Source organism: Dermacentor albipictus, chromosome 1, assembly GCF_038994185.2.
Source record: "Dermacentor albipictus isolate Rhodes 1998 colony chromosome 1, USDA_Dalb.pri_finalv2, whole genome shotgun sequence".
In the NCBI taxonomy this organism is placed as follows: domain Eukaryota; kingdom Metazoa; phylum Arthropoda; class Arachnida; order Ixodida; family Ixodidae; genus Dermacentor; species Dermacentor albipictus.
Window position 1 is genome coordinate 181293991 of NC_091821.1, and position 25673 is coordinate 181319663.

Genomic DNA, 25673 nt, shown 5'->3' on the forward strand with positions numbered 1-25673 from the left:
TTTGATTTTTTGCTGCGCCCGTTTTCTCGGTTACGCTGAGGACGCCGACACCAACGCCCGCCGCAGGAACGGGCGCCTAAGACCTGCGCTCTAAAACACGTATACAGCTGCGTTCCGATTTCGCATTAGGGAGTATCGTAGTTGTCGGTCATTTTTTGGAGAAACCGATAAATACCGCGTGACTGGAATGCCAGTTTCTTTTTTCTTTAATTTAGACCTCTCTTAGGGGCTGAAGAGATAACAGAGCACCACCACGCAGACTTGCATGCTAGCCTTCGGCTGTCGACATTAGGATGGCAGCAGCGTTTCCCTGCGGGGCCGATATTTCTGTTGAGCAAGATTCAAGAGACGAGCTGATGTAATCTTTTTTTCTCTCGAAACGTAAGTGCATCTGGTTGCTGTTCTCAAGGACTCGGAATATTACTGAGAAACAACCAACGCTCCAAAAAACGCCAGCAAGACCAAGGAGTTCTTACTGTGGTAGAAATTCGTTCCGTATACATAGCGTCAGACTGCCTGCAATATTTCTTGCCCTTAAGGCACTGCTGCATCGTGTGGCAGTGTATAAGCATTCTTACTGCATCGAACCTTGTCAGGTTCTTTTGTTAAAACTCCATATACGTGCCGTTGTATTTGGCTTTTCGCTTTTCATTGGTTCCCCGATGCGGAAATATGTTTCGTCGGAACTTCGGCGATGCCCCGACAGTGCTTGAACAAGCAGATGCAGAGGCATGACAAAGACGCCAACAGAATTGTTGTCTGATCCTTGTTCTCTCATCATTCAAAGCGGACGTGATCCCAGCCCGTTTTGGTTGCTTGGTGCACTCCAACAGTCCACTTATCCCAGCGCTGTGCAAGCGTATGATGGCGATAAGGCCCTTGTTTCCCTTTTTCACTCAATAATATCGAGGCCACGAAGCATTTGATGAGGTTACGACTCTTCAACGAAGTAAGCACCGCTGCTCAAGGAAGGAAGAACTGCGGTAGAACGTGAGTGCCTGTAAACAAGATTTGCGAAACTGAGACACCCAGTAGAAGGCGAAGGCGAGCACGCAGAGAGAAATATGGTGAAAACCAAAACAATGGAACGTGTATTGAAAACGCTTAGTATCGCTTCTTAGCGGTGTAATGCCGAATTCATCTATCGTCGGTGCACCGAGTGGAATCGGAAACTGTTTGCCGCTTCTTTTCTATCTCGAGACTCACCGTACTAAATACACATTCGCATTGCGAAAGAAGCCTCACGTCATCCTCAAAAAAAGCACGCAGGGTATCACTGTGATATCCGATGAGTGCTGTAGAACTGGGCTAAATGTTCACATATACATGTACATACAGAATGCCCCAGTTAACTTTAGTAAACACTTATAAAGTGTGCCGGTGTGTTACAGTAGTTGGTCACTCTATAAAGCAAGGCACATTATGTGCTGTATTCCAATTGCACACTTAATCACTATTACCTTATCAACTTTGCTAGACGGATATGTAATAGTTCCTTGAAATTGTGGGCGCTCAATACTAACACGCTTTTTCTGCAATTTTTGTTCGATGTGAGCATATGGAACACACCTTTCGAAATCAACTGCTAATGTTCACTTGCATTACCGCAATGAGAACCTATTTTCTTTTGCAGCTGCTCAGATAACATTTAGACTTCATTGGGACCTGAACAAGGTGACCTTTTACTTTTTGACGTCATCATCTCGCTCAATCGGCAACGTAATAGAAAAAAGAAGAATATACATTTCAGCGAGATTAAACAAGCTTCTCGAGATCAATAATGGCGCCAAGACTTTATGAGCGAATTTCGAAGAGGTCGGTAGTGCAATAAGAGGGGGGGGGGGGGGAGGAAGTTGGTGACGGCGCTGTCAACTTTGTTTGCATGCTTTAGCAGAAACGAAGTAGCCACCGCTTAGTGGGACTGTTTCCCTAAACAATAAGGGCGAATATGACACTGTACCTACTGCTGTCTGCGAGTCTTGATGTGCTAGAAGAGTCGGGCTGTAGCTGCCAACTATACGCCTTGATTGTCAATTAGAAGAGCGGGCGTAACGCATATATAGGTATATGCCGGCCACTGATGGCAAGGACGCATTTCGTCCTTCGTTCCATTTCTTGGTCTAGGGAAAGTTATTCCGGTTAAATTTAACAATGCACGACGGTACTGCACAGGTATATGCTGCTGGGTCCATCCCGTAATCTCTTTCGCTGACTGTCTGTCTGAAAAACATTTATTCAGATAGGTTTTGCATCAACACTAGGCGGGCTCCCCCTTACGGGAGCCCATTGGCGTCGGCCGCCGCCCGGGCCCGCTCGACCAAGGCCCGTTGGGCCGTCAGGTCAGAGCAGCCGAGCAGGGCTGCCTCCCAGTCCTCCCGGGAAGGGTTGGGTAGGGGGGTTAGATTTGGGGTTTTTTGACATGCCCATACCATGTGGAAAATGTCTGAGGACTTTTCCCTACAGTGCGGGCACTCCCCCGTGCAAGCGGGGTCAAAGTATTTTAAGGCTGCCGGGCACAGCAGAGTTTTGGTATAAAGGCGAAGGAGAATGCGCTCCTCCGCCTTTGTGAGGCCCTTACAGGGCTTGGGATAGATGGCATGGCCAGATTGGTAGAACTGAACGATCTCTTTGAAAGTATAGGCGGGATTGGGTTCGGGGTCCGGATCGGTGGGGGACGAAGGTGATGCCCGGAAAGTGAGCGCGCGGGCGACGGCATCGGCCGTCTCGTTTCCTTCGAGGTCCGTGTGAGCGGGAGTCCAGATAATCGTACGGTGCGAGGGGGCACCGAGATAGTCGTTGTTTTGCAAAATTTTGTAGGCAAGGTACGGTATGTGTCCCTGCTCAATATTGCGGCAAGCACCCCTCGAGTCGGTGATGATGACCCTTGAGTGTTGATCTGCGGCGGCTAGCGCGATGGCAACCACCTCCGCGTGTGTAATGTGTGCACGGAAAGTGAGTCCATTTACTGCTGTGTTTTGGTGGACGACTGCGGCCGTGTACCAACCCCCAGGGTACGGGCCGGAGGCGTCCACGTAGAAGACTCCGTGTTTGTGTCCGTAGTGGCGAGCCAAGGCTTCCGCCCGCGCGAGGCGTCTGCCGCTATGGTCCTCTCGTCTCATGTTGACCGGAAGAGGGCGCACGTGCAGGGCATACCTCCACTGTGATGGGATATGTACGTGCTCTTCCGTATGTAATGAATGATGGATGTGTAGTCGGGCAAGGAGGCGGCGACCCGACGGCGTTTTAGAGAGTCTCGTGTATTGGTTCATCAAGTGTGCCTCTCGCAGCTCTTTAAAGGTGTTCACCATCCCCAGGCCCAGGAGGCGCAGGTTGGAGGTGCTGACCGGGAGGTCGAGGGCACGCTTGTAGATTTTACGGAGAATGACTTCGAGTGCATTCTCGTCAACTTTGCATAGGTGGAGGTATGGAGCCGAGTAAAGGACTCGACTGGTTACAAATGCATGCGCCAGCCGCAAGGCGTCTTTGCATCGTAACCCCCCGCGCTTGTTCGAAACCCGGCGGACCATCCGGCCCACCTGGTCCCCCACCTTACGCAATTTGGCCAATGTTGTGTCAGCTTTTCGATTTTTGTGAATAAAGAGCCCCAGTACTCGGATCTCGTCGTGTTCGGGTATGGGTCCACTGTTAAGGGAGAGGTCGATTTTGGTAGTGCGCTTTGGTGAGGGGCGTATGTGCACAAATTCAGATTTGGACGGGGAGCACTGAAGGCCGCATCGACGGGCATAGTTGTCTACGATGTCCGCCGCTTGCTGCAGGTTGGCCTCCATTTCTCCTACCGATCCGTGTTTAGCCCAGATGGTGATGTCGACGGCATCCAGCACGCGCTGTATGCCGACGACCCTCGCCGGCTGAGCGGGAAGTTTCATCATCGCCAAATTGAATAGGAGGGGCGAGAGGACCGCTCCCTGCGGGGTCCCTCGCGTGCCTAATTGGTATGGGCCGTGTTCGCTGTCCTGAATCCGAATGTATGATTGTCTCGGTCAGTGAGAAATTGCCTAATGTGGTTAAAGGTGTTTCGGCCGCAATCTGTTTGGGAAAGATGTGTTAGAATAATTTCGTGGGTCACGTTGTCGAAGGCCCCCTTCAAATCCAAAGCGAGTACTACTTTGTCACTTAGGGGATATTCGATCGGGTCGAGAATTTCTCGGTCAAGTTGAAGCAAGACATCCTGTGCGGACCGGTGTGGGCGGAATCCGAACATGGTGTCTGCGAAAACATTTTTGTTCTCCAGAAACTCAGACAGCCTGTCGCGCACCATCGTCTCCATTAATTTTCCCACACAAGAAGTAAGGGAGATGGGGCGGAGGTTGTCTGTATTGATGGCTTTACCAGCTTTGGGAATGAAGGTGACCAGAGCGGTCTTCCATGCAATTGGGAGGGGTGTTTCCTCGATCCAAATGGAGTTCATGTAAGGGAGGAGTGTGGAGTAGGCAGAGTCGGGAAGGTTGGCAAGTAATTTGACTGTAATTTTATCCCGTCCCGGTGCCGTTCCTCGCTTCATTTTTGCTAGGCCCGCCTTCAGGTCGTGCAGCTGGAACGGTTGGTCCATCTCCGCGTTCTCGGAACCTGCATACGAGTACGCGGGCCCTCGGGGGTCCTGCTGAGTACAGAGGTATTGATCTCGGAGTTTGCATGCCAATTTTGAAGTGTCTCCATCGAAGCAGTGAATGGCTCGTTGGAGATGTTTTTGTGTTTCTGCTCGAGTTTGGGTGGGGTCGATTAGGGCGCGGAAGAGGCGCCACGTACTCCGGCTGGACATTTGTCGCGCGGCCGTGTTGCACCGGTCCACCCAGTTAGAGTCAGCGAGCTGGGCCGCGTACTCTGCCGCTCGTTGGGTGAGCTCAGCGATGCGAATTTTGAGTTTCCGATTGTGTTTTTGCCGGCGCCATCGGCGGACAAGGCTGTGCCGGGCCTCCCAGAGGTGAAGGAGGTGGTTGTCCACCTCCGGGGTCGCCTCTGAGAGTTGAATTTGAGTTTCCGTGGAGCGAAGGGAGGAAACCAATTGCTGGGACCAGACGCGGTATCCTTGCTCCTGAATGGGGGTCGAGTTGGTGTATGTTTGTCGGAATTTGGTCCAATCGGGCAATTTTGCCTGTGCGAAAGGTCTTGCCAATGGATGGGTGCGAATAGTTGTATTGAGTATGCAGTGGTCGCTACCGAGGGTTTCTTCGGTGTTGACCCAGTCTACATATTGAATGTTTTTGGTGAGGGTTAGGTCCGGACACGTGTCCCGGGTCACGGAGTTACCCACGCGAGTTGGGTGGGCAGGGTCGGTGTGGAGAGTAAGGCCCAGCGTGGACATAAGTTCCGCCAGCTTACGTCCACGTTTCTCTTCCCGCGCGTATCCCCAAAGTGTGCTGGGGGCGTTGAAATCGCCCACGATCACTAGGGGATCCCTGCCCGCAGCCTTTAAGGCGCGGCTAAAAAGGTCTGCAAAAGATATGTTGGCTAACTTAGGGGAACAATAAATGTTGAGAACGTGTAGTGGTGGGTCCTGTTTTCGTAGCGGGAGGAGGGTCACCATCACGTACGAGAATTCTGTTTTGAGGTCAAGGTCAACGAAGTTGGCCGCGTAATTTTTATGCACGCAGATACAGGAGAGGGGGTCCTGCTGAAACGTGGTGTAATTTGTAAGTGTGGCGCCACTCCCTGGCTCCTGGAGGGCTACCACAGCAGGAAGGTGCTCGAATGTTGTCAGGAAAAATCGTAGGTTGGCACGCTTAGCCTGGGCCTTGAAACCTCGACAGTTCCACTGGGTAATTAGGATGGGGATGGCCAATTTGGATCGGGGGAATTTCCTGAATTTAGGGGTGCCCGCCATGAACGGTAAGATTGGTAGGGGGTTGCGAAGACGATGCTCCATCGCCAGCACTCACGGGGAGGGGAGCATCCTCCATTGCGGAGAGTGAGCAACTGTCTTCATCATCTAAATCGAGTTGTCGTCGAAACATTTTGGGGTACCTGCCGGACACGTCTTTAATTGGGCCGGCTCGCCGGGTGGTGCGAGAGGTTTGCGCGATTTGTTGAGTTATGAGAGAGGGAATCATCTCTGTCAATTTGGCAATCGCGGCATTCATGGCTGCGGAGATTTGGGTTTCAAGAGCGCAAATCCGGCTGTCCATACGGGCCTCGAGGGCGTTGATCCGGGCCTCGAGAGCGGCTACCGCGCTAGGTGCCTCCGCCGGCGCTTCTGTCTCACTTTCCATTACTTCTACTGCGGGGGTAGGGAGGGGTTGCGTCAATTTTGCTTCGAGTGCTGTAATTTTCTTTAGCAGCATCTCATTTTGCGCCTGGAGAGCCGCGATCATGTTTTGTTCGGCGCTGAGCGCCGCAGGAGGAGTAGAGGGAGGGGACGAGGGAGCAGCCCTGCCCGCGCCGCTCACCTGTTTTCCTTTTTTGATGGCGTCGGCCCAGGCCCCGGCCACGCCGTGTGGTGGCGCCGTAGATTGCCTCCCGGCTTCTCCGGCAGGGGGCGCTGGCTTGCCGGTCTTGGTGACGTCCCGGTGCGGCGGCCCACCGGGAAGCTCAAGATGGCGGTGTTTTTTCTTGACCGCCGTTATGGTCTTGCCGCCCTTTTGGGCGGCTATCTTGGAGTTCCGGAACTTTGCAGTGCACTCGCGGGAGTTCGTGACGTGTCCACCACCGCACACTGAACACTTGGGCACGCATTCGTGAGGAGCCCGCACCCCCTCCACGAGTGGAATCTGTTGCCCGTACAGACCGCAAGTGTCCTGTCTCAGGTTTGGGCATGCGTCCATCCTATGGCCGACAGCACCGCACTTGCCGCAGGCCGGGATTGTACGGTAGTAAGGTTGGACGGGTACCACCATGTTGTCATAGTGAACAAAACGCGATTTGGGTAATTCTGAACTTAGTGTCACACATTACTTCCCCCTTCCTCTTTGGCTTCTGGATTGGATTGGCGCGGCTCGCTACGTGCTTGCGCGCGCTTTTCCGAGCGCAGATTGGTGTGCGCCTGGTTTCTGCACTAGGCTGTTATGCGATCGCTTTTTCGAGCGCAGATTGATGTGAGCCTGGTTTCTGCACTAGGCTTTTGCACGATCGCCTGCTTTTTGCAATGGGCTTTCGAAAGGCGAAGTGAGCGTCGCTTACTGCGGAAGTGCTGCACCGCGGGCGTACTGTGTATGGATGCGCGCAGCAATGCCGGGAAACATTCATACAAAAGCAAAGGGTCAGAAAAGTGCGCTTTATTTTCCATTACTTTGTCACACTGGGTAGCGCCGTGCGATCGCTTCTAATAAACGCAGAAACGAGTCCTTGCAGCGCATGTGCCCATTAATCGATGCCCACCATAGCCATATCAGGTGCGACTCGAGAAGCTGTGGAGTCACCCTGTAGCCGGCGGAGACGAGGTGGCGCTTCACCTTCTGCCAGTAGCTTTCGATTTTTTGGGTGTGAGCGCCCGTGATTGGGTCTACATAGTTCATGCTGTGGTTAACAGCCTCCCATTGCAAATTCAGTCTTGCTCCGTTAGCCCCCACTAAGTTCGGGATGCAGTTGTATGCGGCCGATTCATCACTGTGGATGGTGGTTCCCGGTTCAACGTTGGCTGCAATAATGGGGCCTAGCGTCGCCGCGTCTCGTCGGTCGACCTTGAATAGTCGGAGCTCCCCGGTGGTCACGCAGATCATGCCGAATACCCATGGTCCACGATCTGCAATGCCGCCGTAATTTTGGCGGCTCGGCGGAACGTTGTCGCCCGTCTTCAGGCGGCCTCGATTGTATTTTCGCTTGCCGCGAAGGAGGCATTCATCAATTTGCACAATCCTCCCGGGGCCACCGAGTGGGGGTCGCGCCAGCAGCTCGTCCCGCACGACCTCACGAGCGTAGTTCCTCCAGTCGGCGATGACATGGTCCGACAGATTAAGCAAGTCGCCGGTCGTCTCCTTCATGAGCCACGTGCCTATGTGGCGCAGCACTTCCGCAGTAAGCGACGCTCACTTCGCCTTTTGAAAGCCCAGTGCAAAAAGCAGGCGATCGTGCAAAAGCCTAGTGCAGAAACCAGGCTCACATCAATGTGCGCTCGAAAAAGCGATCGCATAACAGCCTAGTGCAGAAACCAGGCGCACACCAATCTGCGCTCGAAAAAGCGTGCGCAAGCACGTAGCGAGCCGCGCCAATTCAATCCAGAAGCCAAAGAAGAGGGGGGAAGGAATGTGTGACACTAAGCTCAGAGTTACCCGCGATTTGTCCTTTCCGGCGAAGGTAACACGCGCTTTGTTCGATGTGCCAAATTTTCTCACTTCAACAATGGTGCCTGCTCTCCAACGCACCTTTTGCTGAAGTGTCTCCGTCGTGTCCGAGTTGCACACCACGATGACACCGTGGCAAACGTTGCCACCATCTTGCCGTAGGTATCCGTGGAGCGGGACCGCTCCGCGTTCGGTGTTGACGGAAAAATCCCCTATCACTCGGTCCGCCGTCTCGAGGTCCGGGGTATGGATCACAATCAAATTTTGTTCTCTCGAAGGGAGAATCGATGCGGTCTCTGCCCGCTCGGACCCGAGGTAAGCCGTGAAAGCGGTCCCGTAGCGATTCTCGGGGAAGGCTTCGTGCAAGGAAATATGCTCACGTGGCTTTACAACGATCACGTAGTCATCCGGGTTCGGTTTTAGTAGCGGGCGAGGCTTCCACTTCGTGAAGACCTTGCCCTTGCTTCCTGCAGCGTGCGAGGCAGGAGGCTGCGTCTTGCCCGCTGGGTTGCCGGACGCCGGGGCGGCGGCCGGCGCCACCATCTTGGCTTTCTCTTGCAAGCGGCGAGCGGCCGCGTTGAGGAGAGCTTGGCTTCGAATATTCGAAGGAATCGCAGAATTGGGCTCCTCAGTCGTCGGAACCGTCGTCCAGGACATCGCATCCGGGTCGTAGCCACGCTGGGTTAGCGTAGAGACGGCCATATTGCCTCGGGAAGCAGTCTTCACGCCGCCGGGCATCGGCGTCGCCGTCAGGCTGGACGGCGTCGCCCACGTGGCGGGGTGAAAAACTGCTCTAAAATTGCCGAAAACCGGCCCACCTGGTTGAAATCGGTGTCCACGTGCGCCGGGTGACTTGCTTTATCAGATGGTAACAAATTTGGTGGTGTACCGTGAAGTTATCCGTGGCTACGGCCGAGAATTGGCGGAGCCGATGCGCAGCACGTCTGAAGCGAACGCTCCCAACGCTGCGCTGCGTCCGTCCTTTCACTGACGGCTTTCGTCATTTCTCAACTGGTCATCGTTCCGCAATTCAAACTAGGCCACAGGTGAAAACTAACTGCCACAGATCTTGTTGCTATCAGGCAAGCAGTTCGTATTTCATCCGGAGAGCTGTCTTACATATAATAGTTGGTATTCTGCATTTCTATGAGAACGTTGGAAAGCTGTGTCAAGAGACAAGGCCCAAATTATGCTGTGACTCTGGAAATTAGAGTTTCTCAACCTTGCGGAAGAAAGAGGCCTCCCAACGGGTGCCGGAACTTTCGCTTTACGGAAACAGCATTTGTTATCGATATTATTTCTTCTTTTTGGTCACTTTGACTTTTGAAAACAAAAACGTTCTGCGTCCAGGTATGCAGCGAATTCTCGAAATGCTGCTGAACCTTTTTTTTTTTTCTGCGTGTATAGGAGATATTCCACATACTTACGGCAGATCAAGCGCGTTTGTGGGAATCTACGTTAAGCGAAGCTTTTTTGAATAGCTTGAAATAAATGTTATGCGAAGATTCGCATGATGCCTGCAGTTCAAATCAAATCACGTCACCTTCATTTTCCAGTCATTCTGGGCTAAAAGCTACGTAGCTTGACAGTGCCCAAAAGACCTTGAGTAACAATCTCAGCGTAGTACATAGTAAGACAAGTATAGATATACTGCGACAGCAGTATAACTATGGCTGCAGCAAAAATAAGGCAGCATCATTGTGCATCAAAATTGCCAGCAATGCATAGAAAGAAGAAAGCAAGTGCTTCTCCAAGTCAAAAATTGTAATTAGAAACAAGTCAATTAAGACGAGCATGACTAGATTTGCATGCAATGTTGCCAGTGTTACACAGCTTAAAAGGCAAATAATAATAAAAAGCCCTCATAACTGGACAAAACATAACCGAAGTTGCTTTCCACAATAACTTCTAACATGCGCGCATTTATTTAGAGTCACAGGTAGATTGTAGCCAAGTACAATATGTGCGGACATGTGGAATTGCCCATTTGTCAGCATTTCTTTTGTTTACTATATGTTGACGGTATTCTGACATGCTAAACCTGCAATGAAATGTCATACAAGTGCGTGTGAAAATTGCTGCCTATATAGTAAGTATTGTATATAAATATGTTCAACTGGAATAATACTAAACAATTTGCACGCATTTCTCCTTGTTCACAACGGTTTCATATTTGCGAAATCGCGTCTAATTTCTTTCTGTAAGTTAAGAAGTCTATTTATATCAACTTTGGTAGTTGTAAACCAGATTAATGCACAGTAGTTCAGTGCGAACTAAACAATGCATGATATATTTGTAGTTTGTCGGATACCGAACGCATGCTCCGACAACTGGATACGACACGCGTCCCAGTGAGTGAGTGAGTGAGTGAGTGAGTGAGTGAGTGAGTGAGTGAGTGAGTGAGTGAGTGAGTGAGTGAGTGAGTGAGTGAGTGAGTGAGTGAGTGAGTGAGTGAGTGAGTGAGTGAGTGAGTGAGTGAGTGAGTGAGTGAGTGAGTGAGTGAGTGAGTGAGTGAGTGAGTGAGTGAGTGAGTGAGTGAGTGAGTGAGTGAGTGAGTGAGTGAGTGAGTGAGTGAGTGAGTGAGTGATGTGAGTGAGTGAGTGAGTGAGTGAGTGAGTGAGTGAGTGAGTGAGTGAGTGAGTGAGTGAGTGAGTGAGTGAGTGAGTGAGTGAGTGAGTGAGTGAGTGAGTGAGTGAGTGAGTGAGTGAGTGAGTGAGTGAGTGAGTGAGTGAGTGAGTGAGTGAGTGAGTGAGTGAGTGAGTGAGTGAGTGAGTGAGTGAGTGAGTGAGTGAGTGAGTGAGTGAGTGAGTGAGTGAGTGAGTGAGTGAGTGAGTGAGTGAGTGAGTGAGTGAGTGAGTGAGTGAGTGAGTGAGTGAGTGAGTGAGTGAGTGAGTGAGTGAGTGAGTGAGTGAGTGAGTGAGTGAGTGAGTGAGTGAGTGAGTGAGTGAGTGAGTGAGTAAACTTTATCGCAGGTCCGGCGAGGACGCGGCAGGTCCGGCGAGGACGCGAACTCCTCGCGCACCCGATTAGTCCCACGTCGGGACCGGCAGGTCTAGCACATCGGCCCAGTCGCGGGCACGCCGGACTGCCAGGATTTGCTTTTCTAGAGCGGAGCTACGCAGAAGCGAGTCCCACTCCTCCTTGATGAACTTGGGGTATGTCATCCCGCACTCCCAAAGCATGTGAGGTAGAGTGGAGGTCTGGCTGCAGGACGGGCAGGCGTCGTCGCGATACACGTCGGGGTAAGCCTCGTGGAGAGCGGACAGACACGGATATGTGCTGGTCTGCAGAAGCCTAAGCGAACGGCTTGCGCCCTATTCAACTTCGAGTGATGGGGTGGAAAGACCCTTCTAGACATGTAGAAATATTTAATAATCTCGTTGTGAGCAGCGGGAGCGTCCCTGTCACCGTAAAGAGGAGGGACGCTAAAGTTAGCTTTCTTGAGCAATAGTTAACATGTTTGTCCCAATTTAAAGTAGATGTAAAATAGACTCCAATAATTTTGTTTTTATCAACAATATCTATTTGATCATCATCATCATCACCATCGCCGTCGTCATCACCATCATCACCACGACCACCACCACCACCACCACCATCATTGTCATCATCCTATTTTATATCCACTGCAGGACGAAGGCCTCTCCCTGCGATCCAATTACCCGTGTCTTGCGCCATCCGATTCCCACTAGCAGCCACGAATTTCCTCATTTCATCGCCCCACCCAGTCTTCTGCCGTCCTCGACTACGCATTCCGTCTCTTTGCACCCATTCTGTAACCCTCATGGTCCACTGGTTATCTAACCTACGCATTACATGACCTGCCCAGCATCATTTTTTTCTCTTAATGCCAATCAGAATATCGGCTATACCCGTTTGCTTTCTGATCCAAACCGCTTTTTTTTCTGTATTTTAACGTTGTGCCTAGCATTCTTTGTTACATCACTCTTTGCTTTGTCCTTGACTTGTTTTCAAGCTTCTTTGTCAGTCTCCAAGTTTCTGCCCCACATGTCAGCACCGGTAAAATTCACTGATTGTACACCTTTCTTTTTAATGGTAATGGTAAGCTTCCAGTCAGGAGCTGACAATCTCTGCCGAATGCGCTCCAACCCATTTTTACTCTTCTGTAAATTTTCTTCTCATGATCAGGGTTCCGTGTGAGTAATTGACCTAGGTAAACGTACTCCTTTACAGACTCTACAGGCTGACTGGCTATTCTGAACTCTTGTTCCCTTGCCCGCCTATTCATTATTATCTTTGTCATCTGCATATTAATCTTCAACCCCACTCTTACACTCTTTCTGTTAAGGTCCTCAATCATTTTGTGTAACTCGTCTCTGGTGTTGCTGAACCGGACAATGTCATCTGCAAACCGAAGGCTGCTGAATATTTGTCGGCCCTCAAAAGTTATAGTACTGTTCAATGTTGCTTTCTTATACTTCACGTGAAAAATCGTGACCCTGTTTACTGCATTGACCTTTATTTGATTTTCCTTGAACCACATGGATAACTTCATTAAAACACCTTACAATGGGATGGTAATTGATATAGATTAGATCCCGCCATAGGAGCAGTGGTGTCGTCAGCATAAAATGATTTTGTTTCATATCCAAGTGTATGATATCATTAATATAAACATTAAACAAAAGGGGTCCTAGCACACTTCCTTGTAGTACACCAAATTTATTCTGTAAGTGGCATAACGTTTTGCCATCGATACATGTGCACTGTAATCGTTTACTGACATAAAATTGGAACACTTCGAGGGAAATAGCGCGTATTCCATAATGCTGTAATTTGCCGAGTAATGTAGCATGGTCAAGAGTGTCAAATGCCTTGCTAAAATCCACAAATAGCACAAGAGTAAACATATTGTTTCTATATATTGTATGATGGATTGCTTTCAAGATTGTGAAGCTGTTTCTGTTGGTCTCCCCTTTCTAAAGCCGAACTGCGCATTCGATAAAATGGAGAAATTATCAAAAAAGCTTGTCAAGCGATTAAATATCACTTTTTCCAGTCCCTTATAAAAATACGGGCAGTACTGATATTGCCCTTTAGTTACTTGGTACATTATGATCATCACACTCAAAAACTGCTGAAACCCTAGCATATTTCATCCGTTTGGGAACGTTTCCAGATTGCAGTACTAAGTTCAATATGTGCATTTGAATTTCATTTCCAACTCTTTTTCTTTACATTTACTGCGAAAGCCCACGTACGATGTTCACATAGTCTCATGATATGCGACATATATACAGCGATGACTTGCAGACCAATAGGACGTTCTGCGAGTGATAAAGGAAAAACTTTTGCAGAAGCGCCTGTACAGAAAATCAATAAACCTTGCAATGAATGTTTAAAGCTTCAACACCTCAGGTAAACTCGTGATCAATCAGTCGCCTCCACCACACAATCCACGCGACCGCGGAGGCCTGCCGCCAAATCTATCCGGCAAGTTCTTGCTCATTTGTAAGTGTCCTTCGTTCTGTAGATGTTCTTCGTGCTTTCCACCTGCGCGACGCCACTCTGTGGGAGATCGCCCCCTACGTCTACTCGGCGAGACACCGACACCAAAATTGGAGGACATATATATATATATATATATATATATATATATATATATATATATATATATATATATATATATATATATATATATATTATATATTATATATATATTTCTATATATATAGAAAGAGGAAAGGCAGGGAGGTTAACCAGATATCAGTCTCCGGTTTGCTACCCTACAATGGGGATGGGTGATAGGGGTTAGAAAGAGGACAGAGAGGAAAACGTTAAAAAAAAACACGCACACACGGAGGCACACACACACAAGAGGCGTTCCAGTTAAAACCAGAGGAAGTGCCAAAGAAGCTAGGTCCTCATGCCGCACCTGAGCGGGTGTAATGCGACATTATCAGTATTATCAGGACTGCGCTGCCTGCAAGATGGGCTCATGCTACAAACCCCATAAAAGCCTTCGCGAGGGCACATATTGTGCACCGGTGTCCACCATTGGTCCACCAAGTCACCATCTGTGATTACAGAGCCTCCAAGATCAGCCAATGCTTTCTAGATATCCCAAGGCCGGTGCACTTCAATTCATGATGTCATTCTACCTTGTAGAGCGCTGCACGGGCCCGGGCCGGCTCGAAAGCCCGAGACCGGCTCGGCCCGCGGGTCGGGCCCGAAACCAAACCATACCTAATCACCCCACCTAACGCTGAGCGTTAGGTGGGGTGATTAGGTATGGTTTCTTCAGGTGGGGCAGATGGCCGTCAGTCGATGTTTGATGACGAACTCTTCAGCTCGTTCTATGGCCCGGAGTTCGGTGTCCAGGCTACAATTGCACAGCACCGCCTCCCACACTTCAGGTGAGGAAGAGGCCATCAGATTGGGAGAACGCTTGTCCTCCTTGCAGTCGCATATTACGTGATTCAGTGTTGCTAGTTCCCCACAGCATCGACAGAGTCGGCCCAGCCGCGTGGAAAGCGATGCACAACCCGTGCTGCGGCCGAAGAGGAGAAACACGCTTACCTCTTGCTCCCTCCCCCTAGCACGCGTTCACTTTGTCCCTCCCCCCCCCCCCCCCGTTCCCGCTCCAGCTATCTTTTGATCATGTGGACCATCGGGCACGCTAGAGCACGGCGACGCTACTTGGCAAATGTAGCACGGGCTTTCTTATCGCACGTTAACGCATGAGTATAATGAGTTGAATATATAATCTTTCTTTCCATTTCACCTGTTGACCTGTTCACATGTTCAACGCAGTCCTGACACAGACAAAACTACCTCTATAAAATTTCCTGTGCGACGGATGGCATCTTCACAATTACCGAGAATTGGACGATGCTTCGCTTGCGCTCAAGGGCGAATAGGCCGAACCGGGCCGGGCCGGGTTGGGCAGGGCCCACGTATTTCGGGCACGGGCCGGGTACAGGTAATGTTTGAAGCTACCAAGTCGGGCTCGGGCTGGGCCCGGACCTGAAAAAATGGCCCGTGCAGTGCTTTACTACCTTGCCCGACTGCCATATAACCTAATGGGGGTGCTTCCGAGAAAGCCGTGGTGATTTTGACGACACCGCTTTCGTCACAATGGTCTTGGCAGTGGAAATTTCGGCCCAAGTAGCATGACATCATAAAGGAGAGTGCACAGGCCTGCTGTCTATAAAAATTTAGATCTAGCCCAGTTTTCTATGCGTTACCTCCAGGATGGGCCCAGTTTAGCTTTACACTGCCTCCGGGATTGGCCTAGTTTTGATTACACCTATGTGGGAAATGGGCCCACTTGGCAAGAAAGCAATTGACAGAAAACCCTGTCCGGAGGCGACAGGGGAACCAGACAGAACAAGGCGGATAGGCAAAGAAAACTTCGCTTTATTAAATAGCTAAACTAATATACTAATCAGCTACGGCAATTGGCGCACTCGAGCGCACGCTTGTCTCTAGTGATCTATGGATGTATTGAATGTACATTAAGCATGCGCGAAAAGTGTAAAGTTCTTTAACCACGTAGTTCATATAATGATTCAATACGGAACTTCATAGATGTTTACTGTGTACTTCTTCTTTTATGACTATTTCCGTTAGAGAGAGCAGGAGGCGGGAGAAACTACACACATATTTTGTGCACAGTACGGCATCAGCTAATAAGGCTGTAGAAATGGATGTGGAAGTTTTGACATAAACAACCAGTACATCGGTCTGCAGCGAGCAAAAAAGCACGTCGCTTATCACCGTTTTGTTAAAACAACTGATCACACAACCAACAAATTTGATTTTAGTCGAATAAATAGTTTCTATCGCCGGTCCACTCGTCACGGATGCACTAGTATGCAAACTTTAGTGACCGAATTATTGGTACCAAGCTTGCAAAGTTTACAGAAGGGTATTCTGTGGAAACCGCTAAATATTACGTAGCAAATAAAATATTGGGTTTAGTAGAATTTAGATGCAGAAATATACACTTCAGGGACACAGCTTTCATTTCTTGCAACCAGAACATCTTCCAAGCGAACAGACTTTTTTAAAAATCATACTGCATTTATAAGACTTTGGGCCAACTTCGTTCGTTCATCACAGTTTGTTTCAGGCAACGCATGGCGTAATAATAATAATAATAATAATAATAATAATAATAATAATAATAATAATAATAATAATAATAATAATAATAATAATAATAATAATAATAATAGAGCAGGTATTGCTAGGGTAGAGGTAATAATTGCTATATTTCAAAGCAAACTTTCGCATTACTACATCATTCACTATATTTTCTTATGTTGCCGGCTTGCGTTTCAATTCATAATTAATCTACAAACATTCTGTAAAACGAATACGGCCACACTAAAACTTCTTCAAGGATACACGGTCATCGAGCGATATTACCAGCCTAGGGATTCGCACTGAACAGTAATTCCATAGTGGGCTTTAATGTCCAGAAACTGAAGGACGCTATAGTGGAGGACTCCGGATAAATTTTGACTCGCTGGGGTAATTTAAGTACACGAGCTTCTTGCTTTTTTGCACGCGCGTCTTCGTCAGTGACGTCTGATAATTGTCGGGAGAAGAATGGTTTTAGAGGTGGATGCAGAGAGAAGAACGGCACATATGTAAAATGACCCGTATTGTCAAAATATATGTATGTAAGGAGTACATTTAAGGCTTCTATACCGCGTCTGTTATAGTTGACAATACTTATTCTGGGGGACTGGTCAGAAATAGGAACATAGGCTGTAGCACATACGCAGTGGTCCCATAAAGGGGTAGCCCCTACGGAAGAAATATAAAAGAAATAATTAATTATTATGAGCTATTTCAATAAGAACTATGCGTGCATAAGATACGGCGATGAGGCGACATTCTATGTCGATGCTTTAAGTCGTGGTGTATTATTGGATTATGTGCAACAAAGGCGCGTGCACTCGCCCTAGACTGGAGGTACACACGAAGTGCTATTATAGGCCGGTATGTATATATATATATATATATATATATATATATATATATATATATATATAGGTTGTCCCACATAACTTGAGCCAAGATTTTTAAAATGAAAGACACTCCGGACGTGAGTAGAACCGCATGCATAATGTTGGCACTGGCCTAGAGTTACTCAGGCTATTTCTTTTTTTATTTTCCCCTTAACCAACGGAATAGTTCTGTTTAATTAATGAACTTTTTAAAGTATTGGCTGCAGACCCCAAGTGTGATACGCAAAGTTGTGGAGCACCTTGAGAACGTGGTCCTTTTGATCGCGTTCCAAAGAAAGCCCGCGAAATATGAAAAAATACCACGTGACGGGGCACTTGCCCACTTTTATTGTGGTGCTCTCAAGCACGCGATGAATGAACAAGGTCGACTGCAGCGAGTCTGACCCCGCGACAGGGCGTTATGTCTGGTGCAGGTATCTGGGCGTGCGGCTTTTATCGCATGACGGCGCTAATGCGTGCTGCAGGCCGAGCGGTGCCGAAGAGATAAAGCGTCTAAAGGCCGATCCACACGACGGACCAAGTCTGCGGGCCGATCGGTCACGTGATGCGACGTCACGGCCCGCCGCAGTCCGGTCCGGCGCAGTACACATCCACACGGCGGACAGCCATAGCAGACGGCAGAGCAGACTAACCAGCTACACTCTCGACCAGAGTGTTATCATTGTCCACACACACAAAGTCCCACAAAGCCGGGAACTGCTCAACGAGGGATACAAAATAAAAAAGCCTCCTCTTCACTCCAAGAGGAAACGGTGTTTAAAAGATATATCTGCTGCACGCACGTGTAGGTGGAGCGGTGGACATGAAACGACTGGCTTGACTGGCTTTTGCTGAGCCGAAAACTAGATTGGATTTGGCTGAAGACACTCTGTTGCCGGCAACATTCGTTGGCTACGCCAAAATCGCTGCGGTTTGCATGAAAACTGAAGCGGGAAAAGCCTCGGCGATTTGTCTCGCGGTCCAACTCAAATTGAGGATGACGCAACGATCTATGGAAAGAAGAATGATGGGTGTAACGTTAAGGGATAAGAAAAGAGCAGATTGGGTGAGGGAACAAACGCGAGTTATGACATCTTAGTTGAAATCAAGAAAAAGAAATGGGCATGGGCAGGACATGTAATGAGGAGGGAAGATAACCGATGGTCATTAAGGGTTACGGACTGGATTCCAAGGGAAGGGAAGCGTAGCAGGGGGCGGCAGAAAGTTAGGTGTGCGGATGAGATTAAGAAGTTTGCAGGGACGACATGGCCACAATTAGTACATGACCGGGGTTGTTGGAGAAATATGGGAGAGGCCTTTGCCCTGCAGTGGGCGTAACCAGGCTGATGATGATGATGACCACGACGACGACGACGACGACGACGATGATGATGATGATGATGATGATGGAAGCCGTCGAAAAGAGCAATTTGGTCCGTCGCGTGGATCGGCCTTAAGGAGACGAAAGAGAACAAGAACATAGCTTTATTTTTTATGCTGGAAATGGGCAAGAGCTGGCAGCCTGCCGACGGAGTGTAATGGGGTTGGGTGGGGAGGCGGCGTTAGGGCTGGAATGATTTTCCAGCGACCTTCAATCGAAAAAGCGCCCTTTAATTATAATGAGTGTTCGAAGAGGTCACAATCTGCTGCACTGCACATTTGGCATCTCATACGCATATTTTCCGAGGCGTTCTTGATCATGGTATCATGGATGGAGTTGCAGACAAGTCTTACTATTTTTCTTTTAGGTTCTGTGATGTTGTGGTTGGTGTCCGGTATACTTAATCCTTGAGGTAGCCCCAGAGAAAGAAATCGAGGGGAGTTAAATTTGGCGAGCGTGCCGGCCAAGCAATGGGCACATGCCGTCCAGTCCACTGCTGCCGGAATGCTTCATGCAGCCATTTGCAAGCTTTGCAGCTGCCATGCGCGGGAGCACCATCATGCTGATGCCAAATATCCTTGATCTTAGCCAATGGAACTTCGAAAAGAAAATCCTCAAGTGCCCTATCAAGGATGTCGCTGACGTATCTTTCGCCTGTAAGCGTGTTATAAAAAAAACATGGGGCCTATGATACTGCCACCCTAAATTCCACACCACGTATTAACTGACCACTGATATTGATGATGTCTTTTCAAAACCCAGTTAGGGTTTTCGTCGCTCCAATAGTGAGCGTTGTGGATGTTCACTTGGGCATTGCATGAGACGGTAGCTTCATCGGTGCACAGTATTTTGTTGACAAAGCCTGAGTCCTCTTACGTCTTGATTATAATTCAGTTTGCAAAGTCCTTTCGATTTTGGAAGTCGCGGGGCTCCACCATCTAGTGCAGCTGCACGTGGTACGCATGAAGTTGCCTCTTCTTAAGTACTCTCCACACTGAAAACTTTGACACTCAATCTTCAGCACCCACACTACGAACACTTGCATGTGGGTCTGAAGAAAACTTTGACCGAATATCTGTCTCCACGTCCTCGCCCAGGATTGAAGATTTATGTCGTTTCTTCGTAAAAGTCCCCGTCTGTCTCAGCTTTTCATATGCACGCACAATCGTCATTGAGCTGCATGCCATAAGAGCCGCATGCCCAGATACCTACACCAGGCATAACGCCCTGCCGCGGGCCAGACTCGTTGCAACTGACCTTGTTGCAACTGACCAACTGACCGATGGATGTTCATCCATCGCACGCTCGAGAGCCGCACAATAACAGTGCGCAAGCGCCCCGTCACGTGGTATTTTTTTTTCATATATCGCCGGCTTTCTTTGGAATGCGGAAAAAAGCACCACGTCAGATATATTGTCTTGGAAACAATTTATTGAGAAGTTTCTCAAGGTGCTCTACAACTTTGCGTTGCACACTTGGGGTGCGAAGCGAATACTTAAAAAGATGATTAATTAAACATAGCTAATCCATCAGTTAAGAGAAACATGAAAAATAGCCTGAGTAACTCCAGGCCAGTGCCAACGTTATGCATTCGGTTAAATTTGCGTCCGGAGTGCTTTTCATTTTTAAAACTTTGGCTCAAGTTATGTGGGACAACCTGCATATATACATGGTGAGCTTTTACTGCAACCCGCGGTAGTGAGCTAGGAAATGGGTCGATCGTGTTCCTTCATTCGATTGTTTGCTCGTTCGTATCGTTAAGTTCAGCCAAGGCACGACATAATCCAGAGAAATATGACTCAGCATGTACACCTGGCATTCAACTATTGATGACATAGTTTAAGCGCGCTGCTTAAGTATACGCCAAAGGCGCTTTGCGTGAGTGAATATGTAACATTTGCGCTGTTAGATGGTCCTTTCGCATCGGAAGATATCCAGAACTAGCAAAATTAATAAGCTAGAAAAATATGTATTGAGTATAATTGTGTGAAACGAACAGTGTGTACGGAATACAGCGAAGTATATCGTTGGGATAAGGCGACACACACACACGCACGCACACGTAAACACACACACACGGTGAAAGAGAGACACGCATAGACGCGCGCGCTTACGCGCACGCACACAAAAACGCACGAACGCACGAACACCCCTACTAACACACCCACCAACACAAACACGCACGCACGCACTAACACGCACACACACATACTAACACAAACGCACGCACACCAAAACACACCCACCCACCCGCACACAAGCAAACAGAGAGATAGAGAGAGAGAAAAAGAAAGAGACTGGCAGGACGAAAGGAATCTTGAAAGCAGGCTTCTCCTCGATAGTATCTTATTGTGAAGATGCCGACTTTTGCAAGCACTTTTGAGAGAGAAAAAACATGGAATGGACTTACTACATAATTTCGGTATGAGACTGTAGTCCGGTTAGCGCGTTCATTGTACAATTCGCGGAGACTGCTCTGTACTGCCGGCCAAAATGTCGTCCATGTGGCTGCGAAATAATGCGGATGCGCGGCGTGAGACATGCCTATGACGGATGGCGCCAAGATGAACATGGAATAAGGCGATGCACACGCACGCACACACGCACACACACACAGACGCACACACACACAGACACACACACACACACACACACACACACAAACACGCGCAGACGCACGCACGCACACACACACACAAACACGCGCAGACACACGCACACACACACACACACACACACACACACACACACACACACACAAACACGCGCAGACGCACCCACAAGCACACATGCACACAAAAACTTGCTCCCCACACACGTACGCACAAACACATGAACATACACCCACCCACACACAAACATAGAGAGAGAGAGAGAGAAATTGGCAAAACGAAGTGAGTCCTGAAAGCAGGCTTCTCCTTACATAGTCCCTTATTGTGGAGATGTCAACTTCGGCAAGCACTTTTGAGAGACAAAAACATTGGAATGCACTTCCTACATAATTTTGGCATGGGACTGTGGTCCACTTAGCGCGCTCATTGTACAATTCGCGGCGACTGCTCTGTACTTCCAGTCAAAATGTCGTCCATGTGGTTACGAAAAAATGCAGATGGCAAACTTTTCAACCAACGCAAAAACAACAGCATCGCTACTGCGCGGCGTGAGGCGTGTCTACGACGGATGGCGCCAAGATGAACATGGAATAAGGCCACAAACACACACGCGCACACACACACAGACACACACACACACGCACACACGCACACACACACACACACACACACACACACGCACACACACACAAACGCCCCCTACCACACACACAATAACTTGTCCCCCACACACACGTACGCACGAACACGTGAACATACACCAACCCAAACACAAACATAGAAAGAGAGAGAGAGAGAGAGAAATTGGCAGAACGAAGGGAATCCTGAAAGCAGGCTTCTCCTTACATAGTCTCTTATTGTGGAGATGTCGACTTTGGCAAGCACTTTTGAGAGACAAAAACATTGAATGCACTTCCTATACAATTTTGGCACGAGACTGCAGTCTAGCGTTAGCGCGTTCATTGTACGATTCGTGGCGACTGCTCGCTAGTGACAGCCGAAATGTCTTCCCTATGGTTACGAAATAAAGCAGATGGCAAACTTTACAACTATCGCAAGAACACCGTCACTATTGCGCGGCGTGAGACGTGCCTACGCCAGACGACGCCAAGCTGAACATACGCCGGAAGTGCAACACCTGTAGTTGTGTACGCACAGAATGACAGCTATTGAGGTGGGTGGCACGTATGTTTTACTGCGAAGCTGTTTACCTCTGGCCCCGGTATGCATCCCCTCTTGCGTTCCCAGAGGGGGGGGGGGGGGGGAGGCGGGTACTTTAGGCAACTGACATCCGTGTCGGGCACACGGCTCATGGACATGAATGGAGACGGGTAGTAGGAGAGGAGAAAGGGTGTGACGACAACGCTGCAGCAATGCAGACGGGTAGGGAGAAAGGAGGAAGAGTGCGGAGACGGCGTTTGTCCATGTGGCCTGCGCTTCTGTGATTATGACGTCACGCGCGGCGGATGTGCCGGCGCGGCTGCAGCAGCGGTTGCGGCAGATGCATGGGAGATACGGTGACCGCAGCGGCACTTGTGTCGACGTAGTGCGGTGGTGCACGCTGTAGGAACGAACGGACAGGTGTCTACAGCAGAAATGCGAATACAACCAACGACAGCGGGAGCGTGTAAAAGCGGAGAACTTGTAAGCAGCCCAAACAGCTTCGCTGGTAATCCGTCCACATATGAATGATGCGGCCCCACGAATTTTCGCTAACTTTCTGCCTCTTGCCCGTCCTCCCTCAAGACATCAAAGCCAGAGACCTGAGACATGAGCCATTGTCATAATGGAATCAATCAATCAATCAATCAATCAATCAATCAATCAATCAATCAATCAATCAGGTTCCAGCTTAAAACCACTGCAGTATACTGGAAGCGCGTGTCGGCACCACGGAAGGCAGACAATGTAGCCCACATTGTCGAGGCACAATGGCTCGCTAACAGGGCGTGTCCGTGCCTTACATGTCCTGCTTGCCAATAGATGGCACGGCAGACAGCAGGCATCTGCTGTTGTATGGTTATATTGGGTTTTTGGAGGAGCCACTGCGTGTTTTGCAGTTTTCAGGGGTTCTTCTTGCGGCATTGGAATTATCTCAACGTTCCCAGGAGTTCCTGTGTGTGTCTGTGGGGGGGGGAGGGGGTCCTCTCGAAATCAATTAAGTGCGAGCCGCAAAATTTATGAAGCACCCGTCTGTTTACAACGAATGTTTGCAGCAATTCATTTAAACGGGTTTAAGAGCTGCTGAAGTAGGCGTGATTTCGTGCATTGTATCGAACGAAAAACAAGGACAAGTAGAAAAGACCGGGAAACATTGCTCTATCATTCAACTGCCTATTTTTCTTACATGCAACTTGTACCAATTTACCAGGTGCTCCTTTTTTTAGACCACACATAATTTTGTTAAATGGCCGCTGGCACATAGCACAAATCTAATTCATCCATTGGATAGCAAAAAGAGGCAAAAATGTACAAGATTATATGTTATGCCTTATGAAAGCTGTAGGGTTATTCTAAGATCAGTAGGAGGTGATCTGACACTAGTAGTCACTCAACTACTGCTGCAATGATGTGTCAAAAATAATTTAACTATTGCTGCTTATTGCTGCAGACTATTGCTGCTTAACTCCCAATTTTGCTCACTGCTGCACAAGACTTCTCCGAAGAATTCATTCTTTTTCATTTCGAACTGATATTTTAACATCGACATTTCTGCGTACAAACATGTCTCGACATTTTTCAGTATGCGTGTTGCTACGTCTAAGCGACAGCTGAGCAATAGCACACACGCTATTATACTTACTTATGATATTACGAACAAATATTTTTGTTTGCAGGATTCTGACAACCATCGGATGGCAGAAATTCGAGGCTAAATGAGACTACGTTTTACCATATAACTGATTTGCGATAAAAACGTTTGCTTCAAAAGACAAAATTAAAGACCTGCACGATGTTCGAAGCAAGAAGGACGAAGTTTTAAGCAACGTTATGATCTGACCCTACATTCCCATGCTGGCTGAAGAGCAATACATGATGTGCACGCAGGTTGTAACCCCTCATTTCCTTAATTATTGTTTGTATCACGCTTCATGATAAAGGCTATCTCTTCAGTGACAGTTTGATTCGGCATTATGGTAACAATACAAGCGACATGTGCCAAATTTTCTTCTGCATTCTTTAATATGACTATTATTCTTGTGACACTTGAAGTGCACTCTATATATCACACCCTCCGATCTTATCTGATAGCTGACGGTGTCAACTTAGTTCTTGTTTAGGTATAAGTAAAAGTAACTTAAGTGGCACTTTGCACTTCGTCGCCCGCTTACCCTGTCGAAAGACGCGTGAAATGCCAAGTGGATTTATTTGCTTTTCTTGCAACTAATATATTGTTATGCTATCCACTGCTATGCTGCCAACTATGTTACAATTCTGTTGTAGTTACTAACCGAGGGTCCCGTTTTCAGTATCATTACTTTGGGACCCTCGTCTGTATATTACATTTATGTACCTATGTTTTTTCATATGAATAAACTTCAACTTCAACATATGGCTTTCGTATCACGCGCGCGCCAAGGAAAGTGTGCAGAGTCAAGCAAAACGCGCGTTCCACGGCGCCACCTAGCTTACGGAGCTGAGACTCCTTTCCCGAGCCCGCCGCCTCAGAGATGCAGTGGGGACGAACACAAGCGGGGCGTTGCTTGTCCCGATCAAGGAGGCCGCGTCGCAAAGGAGAGAGTCAAACTTGCGAAAAGAGGGGAGGAAAACTACCGAAGTACGGCGAGTAAGCGAATATCGAGCGATTCCCCTTTCCTCCCCTTGGCCCCCAAGACCTGAAGGCTCAAAGCACAGTGACGCGCCACACAGCGGCGAGCGCTGTAGACATGGCAGCTTTTGCGAAGCAGTGCGCTCCGACCAAGCTTCACAGATGGCGCCACGGAGCCCTAGCGGTTAGCCTGCGAGCCTTTCGACGAGCGCAGCTATGAAGAAAAAAAAAAGAAGGAAAGAAAGGGCGAGTCAAATCAGGAGCGAAACCCGACACTGTGAACCGAACAGAGCGGTAGTGCTTCGCTGCTGTCGCAACGGAAGCGGCGAAGTTGACCCCAGCGGGGTTCAATTAGATTTTCCGGTCAGAAAAAAAAAGAAGAAATCAGCTTTCATTACAGGGAGAATCAAAGGTACGAGGCGTGATGAAGGCACACATTTTAGCGCGAGGCAGGACCGTGGAAAAGAGAACGAGACAGAGCGGTCATTTTTTGTGTCGGCTTAGAATTACGAAAGGTTAAGTGCTGCTTGTGCGGTACTATCAAATGCCGTCAAATGATGGCAGCGCCACTTTAACTCCTTTTTAACTCGCAATTAAGGAAAAACGGTACTTGGAGCTAATGTGCACGCGTCGGATTTTATTCGTAATATGATGCGTGTTTCGCAGAATGAACAGCATGGAGAAAAATGCTTTTTC

At 48.6% G+C, this 25673-nt stretch overlaps 2 protein-coding genes and 1 long non-coding RNA gene across 3 annotated transcripts in view; 1 reads left to right on the forward strand and 2 right to left on the reverse strand.

The window, feature by feature from the left end:
- The window catches only part of cac (calcium voltage-gated channel subunit cacophony), a 618385-nt gene that overhangs the window by 411638 nt on the left and 181074 nt on the right, over nucleotides 1–25673 (reverse strand). The gene's annotated exons all lie outside the window — the stretch shown is intronic.
- The window catches only part of LOC139053080 (uncharacterized), a 90671-nt gene that overhangs the window by 48669 nt on the left and 16329 nt on the right, over nucleotides 1–25673 (forward strand). The gene's annotated exons all lie outside the window — the stretch shown is intronic.
- Nucleotides 2229–3159, reverse strand: LOC135897734 (uncharacterized). The gene has a single exon (XM_065426449.2). It carries the CDS (start codon nucleotides 3117–3119, stop codon nucleotides 2274–2276), a length of 846 nt encoding a protein of 281 aa, XP_065282521.2. The 5' UTR covers nucleotides 3120–3159; the 3' UTR covers nucleotides 2229–2273.